Source organism: Sinocyclocheilus anshuiensis, unplaced genomic scaffold, assembly GCF_001515605.1.
Source record: "Sinocyclocheilus anshuiensis isolate Anshui unplaced genomic scaffold, SAMN03320099.WGS_v1.1 scaffold379, whole genome shotgun sequence".
Classification (NCBI taxonomy): domain Eukaryota; kingdom Metazoa; phylum Chordata; class Actinopteri; order Cypriniformes; family Cyprinidae; genus Sinocyclocheilus; species Sinocyclocheilus anshuiensis.
In genome coordinates, this window is record NW_015552574.1 from 1,253,928 (window position 1) to 1,260,174 (window position 6,247).

The 6,247-nt window shown below is 37.7% G+C and overlaps 1 protein-coding gene across 5 annotated transcripts in view; it reads right to left on the bottom strand.

Moving 5' to 3' along the window:
- Positions 1-6,247, bottom strand: part of cdk12 (cyclin dependent kinase 12) — a 26,467-nt gene that overhangs the window by 8,686 nt on the left and 11,534 nt on the right. For 4 of the 5 annotated variants that reach the window (XR_001631519.1, XM_016455888.1, XM_016455886.1 and 1 more), the window contains 9 exons: positions 4,725-4,864; positions 4,194-4,364; positions 3,792-3,981; positions 2,307-2,363; positions 2,007-2,108; positions 1,835-1,912; positions 1,602-1,718; positions 756-887; positions 298-518 (listed from right to left, as the gene is read on the bottom strand). Coding sequence is in view for 4 of the 5 variants with exons in the window: in XM_016455888.1 (XP_016311374.1) it covers positions 298-518; positions 756-887; positions 1,602-1,718; positions 1,835-1,912; positions 2,007-2,108; positions 2,307-2,363; positions 3,792-3,981; positions 4,194-4,364; positions 4,725-4,864 (1,208 nt within the window). In the remaining variant the exon portion in view is untranslated. The remainder of the gene's footprint in view (positions 1-297; positions 519-755; positions 888-1,601; positions 1,719-1,834; positions 1,913-2,006; positions 2,109-2,306; positions 2,364-3,791; positions 3,982-4,193; positions 4,365-4,724; positions 4,865-6,247) is intronic. The other variant, XM_016455887.1, reaches the window with a different exon arrangement.

A 6,247-nucleotide genomic window follows, 5' to 3' on the forward strand; every position in this document is an offset into this window, starting at 1 on the left:
TGCATTGCTAAGGACTTCATTTGGACAACTTTAAAGGCGATTTTCTCAATATTTTGATTTTTTGCACCCTCAGATTTCAAATAGTTGTATCTCGGCCAAATATTGTCCTATCCTAATAAACTATACATCAATGGAAAGCTTATTTATTAATTTCTTTGTATGACCAGTTTAAACAAATGGTCACTCTGCCCCGCTTCTGAAGATCTGCATTTACCTGAATAGTTTAGTTCCTCTAACTACCTGCCTATGATTTTGAGGTGAACAGAACCCAAGTGTTCCTGTCAAGTTATGGCCCACCTTCCAACTCACTGGCTGTGATGTTTGCCTGTGCAGGATGGGCAGATGAGGGTGGTGGGGGTGGTGGACTCGGCGGCGGGCGGCTGTTTTCTCCTCCTGAAGGTCCTGCGGGTTCCTTTCGGGGAACTTTGGCAACAGGGAAATCCTCAGGCACTCCGCTTTGCCTCTGCCGCCGCCGCTTCTTGCTCCAGAGCTCATGACAGTCTTGCCAATGAGGCAAACTAAAAAGAAAAAATAATACGAATGTATATTTACTAGTATAAACAGCCATATAATCAGCTAGTCATTAATATGGAGTTAAATTTCATTATATAGTCTAACAACATTTAATTGCAGCTGCATTTAAAACTAAATTACAAAACGTGGTGTGACTTTACCACTCGTTCCACAAATGTAGTTTCATTAACACCATAAAATACGATTTAAATCACATAAGATGTTTTTGTGTGTCCACTGACTCGGGTGGCGGCATCTTGTTGGGCTCCACATCACACAGAAACTGGCTGGCGAGGGCCTGTTCGGCCGTGCAGCGTCTCGAGGGGTCCAGCGTCAACATGTGGTCCAGCAGGTCAAGAGCAGAGGTGGGCAGACTATAGACAGACATTGTGATTATAAAGGAAGTACGGTGTAAAAAAATATTGTGACAAACTGTAAACTCTACTAAAAAGATAAATACATTTATGCATTTGGCAGATGCTTTTATCCAAAGTGACTTACACTGCATCATTAATATTCAGGAGCATAACTATGGCAAAACAACCATGAATAATCATCTTTTTATTTTACAGTGCAAAAGTTTGGGGTAAGATTTTTTTTTAATTAATAAGTTTGCTCAGGAAAGATGCATTAAATATCAAAAGTGACAATAAAGACATTTATAAATGTTACAAAAGATTTTAATTTCAAATAAATGCTGTTTTTCCAAACTAAGTAAAAGTTAAAAGTAAAAAGTATCATGTTTCCATAAAAATATTAATCAGCACAACTATTTCAATATTGATAATAAAAATGTTTCTTGAGCAGTAAATCAGCATATTAGAATGATTTCTGAAGGATCACGTGACACTGAAGACTGGAGTAATGATGCTGAAAATTCAGCTTTGCATCACAGGAATAAAATACATTTTCAAATATATTCAAATAGAAAACAGTCATTTTAAATTGCAACAACATTTCACAATCTTATTATTTTGACTGTATTTGTGATGAAATAAATGCAGTCTCATAGTGAGAGACTTCTTTTAACAAAGATTCAAATCTGTCAGAGAATGATGGAAGAGTTTCAAAAATCAGGCTGAACTTACAAAGCAAATTCCTCCCGTAAGCGTCGTCTGTACTGTTTCTTGGGTCTCATGGTATTAAAGTACGGCAGCTTAATTACATCTGGCCAAGCAGCAGGACACGGACTACCACACAAACGACTGACCAAAACAAAATACAAAACAGATGGAGTGTAACAGCATTTCACAAAGCCCTTTCCCCTCCTTCAGCATTAGAGCAACATCACATGTGCATTCAGAGATTGTGAGAAACGTACCTGATCAGCTCAAGCTGTAGAAGCTCTTGGTTGGCCTGGAAAATTGGTTTCTTAGTGAAGAGTTCTCCCAAAATACACCTTTACACAAGAGCAAAAAGAAACCCAAACAACATTATTACATGAACAGCAGCTGGGGTGTAAATGTAGATGGGAAACAGACAGGACGTCTTACCCGCAACTCCAGACATCAATAGCAGGTGAGTATCTCTCCTCTCCCAGTAGCAGCTCAGGTGGGCGGTACCACAGCGTGATCACCTTATTAGTGTACGGCCGACTGGGAATGACCATCAAGTTAGTCTTATACACCAAAGCTTTTCAGTATCAATCATGTTTACTGTTTCTGAAATCAAATGTCGTCTACAGAAACTTTAAAGCTGAAGGGTGTCAATTTTTGCGCCCCATAATTCGATCAAGCTAAATTCTTGTTTAGCACAACCTACAGAAAGATCGAGAAAGCCTAACATTTACTTACCTTTCCTCAGAGTTATAAAGACGAGCCAAACCAAAATCGGCAAGTTTGATCTGACCACTGTAAAAAGAAGAAGAAAAAAGACACAGTAAGGCGGATGGAACACAATCTGCAAAAACCCTAAATCTTCCATAATATATTATTTAACACTATTTTGTAAACTGGGACACATTTTATAATTTTAACAAGTATTGGGTAAATGCCAGTACATAACGTCACTGTAAAAAACAAAAAAAAATAAGTATGAAAAATGTATTGATACACTGCTTCAGTGTTTATTTCAGAGAGCACAACGTTAGTTAAGAATGTAAAATGAATGCAAAAATCATATGCATGCTACTACTCAAAAGTCTACGGCTGCTACGACTTTTTACGGTTTTTGAAAGTAGTGAAAGTGACGTGACATGTGGCCAAGTATGGTGACCCATACTCGGAATTAGTGCTCTGCATTTATCCCATCCAAAGTGCACACACACAGCAGTGAACACACACACACCGTGAACACACACCCGGAGCAGTGGGCAGGCATTTATGCTGCGGCGCCCGGGGAGCAGTTGGGGGTTCAGTGCCTTGCTCAAGGGCACCTCAGTCGTGGTATTGAAGGTGGGAGAGAGCGCTGTACATTCACTCCCCCCACCTACAATCCCTGCCGGTACGAGACTCGAACCCACAACCTTTGGGTTATGAGTCCGACTCTCTAACCATTAGGCCACGACTTCCCCAGTAGGATAAGTAGTATCTTATCCTCACCAAGACTACATTTACTTGATGAATAATACAGAAAACAGCAATACTGCGAAATATTATTAGAATTTAAAATACTGGTTTTCTATTTGAATATATTTTAAAATGCGATTTATTCCTGCAAAGCTGAATTTTCAGCATCATTACTCCAGTCTTTAGTGCCACATTCCTTCAGAAATCATTCTAATATGCTGATTTGCTGCTTGAAACATTTCTCATCACTGTTAAAAAAGGGTTACTGATTAATATTTTTGTGGAAACCATGATACATTTTTTCCAGGATACTTTGATGAACAGAAAGTTCAAAAGAGCAGCATTTATTTGAAATTAGGCCTGTCGCAATAATCAATATATCGACTTATCGCGCAACATATGTACATGACCTCAATTTTTGGTGACGCAATATATCGCCCATTATATTTACTTAAAAAATAATGTCATCATGTTTTGTACATTCCACTTGCGCTAAAATGACAATAATATTGCTTATCGCAATTATTTCTGGGGCAACATATCGCACAACAAAAGGTTGTTATCTGTGACAGGCCAATTTGAAATCAATATTTTTCGTAACATTATAAACATCTACTTTAAATTTTGATCAATTTAATGCATCCTTGCCAAATAAAATGATTAATTTCTTAAATAAAATTGAACGTCAGTGTAGCTGAACACATCATGTAAATTTGTATGACACTAATAAGAGACCAACTTCATGCAATATTTCAAAACACAAACTGGTACCTGTTATTTAGCAGGATATTGGAGCACTTGATGTCTCTGTGCAGAAAGTTCTTCTTGTGGCAATAATCTAATCCCTCCATCAGCTGACGCATGAAGCTCTGCACATGCTCATGGGAGAAAGACACCAGTCCTGATTCCAGCAGCCCCATCAGGTCATGGTCCATGTACTCAAACACCAGGTAAAATGCACCTAGTGCACAAAAATACATTCAGGTTAATACACAGAGGTAGGCCTAGAAAATGAGTGAGTGCAGGCAGAAAATGAAGCGTTTCAGGAGAAGTCTAAAACTGAGTGGGCCACAAATATGCCACTAACTCTAAGAGGAGAATGTGTTCACCACTGGGAAAACTCCACGTTAAATACAAAACTAAATATAAACATGTAAATGCATTTAAACAAACCTTTATCCTTTTTGAAGTCAAGTGCGTCTTGTTTATCAGTGACGATTTCTTTCATGTTGACAACACTGCGATGGTTGAGTTGTCTCAGGATCTTGATCTCTCTGATAGCAGTGATGGGGAAACCCTCCTTTTCGTTATCCAATCTCACCTTCTTCAATGCCACCAGCTCTCCTTTAGACACCAAAACATTACAGAAGGCTGTCAACACGTCTTCTCTTCTCAAAAACATAGATTTTTACAATGGCAAAAATAGCGGCGCAATTACTGAGAATGATCGGATAAGCACAGCTTTTCTAATTAAGAGCAAATAATTCTGCATTTAAAGCAAAGAAAACAAACTACCGTTCGACTTTTTGGGGTAAGATGTTTTTTTTTTTAAAGAAATTAAAACTTTTATTCAGCAAGGATGGGTTTAACTGACCAAAAGTAAAGACATGTTACAAAATGATTTATATTTTAAGGAACACGCAAACATTTTGGAGCGCATTATGACATTTCCACACTAGTATTCATCCAATTTAAACAACACACCTGTGTCTTTGTCCTTTGCCTTGTACACCTGACCGTAGGTTCCTTCTCCAATGATGCCGATGATGTCAAACTTGTCCACACAGCGCTTGCCCCAGTCAGTTTGAGTCTGCTTCCTCTCTCCATATCTAGGACAGCAAATCCTGCACATATTTGACAGACACTTGAGAAAACCTTTGCCATTTTTCAAGTCACATTTTCCAGAAACGAATGAAGCATTCCAGCATCCCATGACTAAAGTAATAACTGTGATAAGGATTTCTCTCAACTCTTGACAATAAAAAAACAGACAATGCCATTCAAACTTGGGTTCAAAAGAGACATTAATACTTTTATTCAGCAAGGACACATTAATTTGATCAAAAGTGTGTTCTCTAAATGTAAATGTCTAAGAGCACAATGTGTTGAATTAGCAACACTTCAATGTTTTAAAATACAATCTCTTTTTTTCTTCCGTTTTAAAATACAATTGCTTTTTAATTCATTTCGCAAAAATAAAAGCTTAAAGCTTGAATAGCTCTGCTCACAACTAATTAAATATGGAAATAACTGTCACTGTACCTTCTGATCACACAGCCAAAAAATAATGCGCTTCCTCAGTATTTTTGTCTTGTTTTCCAGTGCAAATGTCAAATTTACTGGAAACGATATTTTGAAGATATTTTCAAACATTTGATGGACACCATTGACTTCCATAGTATTTTTTTTTTCCTACTATGGAAGTCAATGGTGCACATCAACTATGCAGATACTAACATTTTTCAAAATATCTTCTTTTGTGTTCAACATAAGAAAGAAACTCATACAGGTTTGGAACAAGTGGACGGTGAGTAAATGACAGAATTTTCATTCTGGAAGTGAACTTATCCTTTAAAGGGTTAGTTCACCCAAAAATGAAAATTCTGTCATTAATTACTCACCCTCATGTCGTTCTAAACCCGTAAGACCTCCGTTCATCTTCGGAACACAAATTAACATTTTTGATGAATTCTGAGAGCTCTCTGACCCTCCCATAGACAGCAATGTAATTACCACGAACAAGGGCCAGAAACATAGCAAGGAGATCGGTAAAATAATCCATGTGACATCAGGGGTTCAACCGTAATTTTACGAAGCTAAAACGTAAACAAACAGCATATGCTATTCTGTGTCAGCTGCGGATACGTTGTTTTCATTCAAATCAAAGCGTAAACAACGTAGAAAACGTATACGTGTGACGCAGCTGACACAGAATAGCATATGCTGTTTACGTTCAGATAAAGTAGTTATTTTTGTTTTCTTTGCGTACAAAAAGTATTTTCGTAACTTCGTAAAATTACGGTTGAATCCCTGATGTTACATGGATTATTTTACCGATCTCCTTGCTACGTTTCTGGACCTTGTTCGTGGTAGTTACATTGCTTTCTATGGGAGGGTCAGAGAGCTCTCAGAATTCATCAAAAATATCTTAATTTGTGTTCCGAAGATGAACGGAGGTCTTACAGGTTTAGAACGACATGAGGGTGAGTAATTAATGACAGAATTTT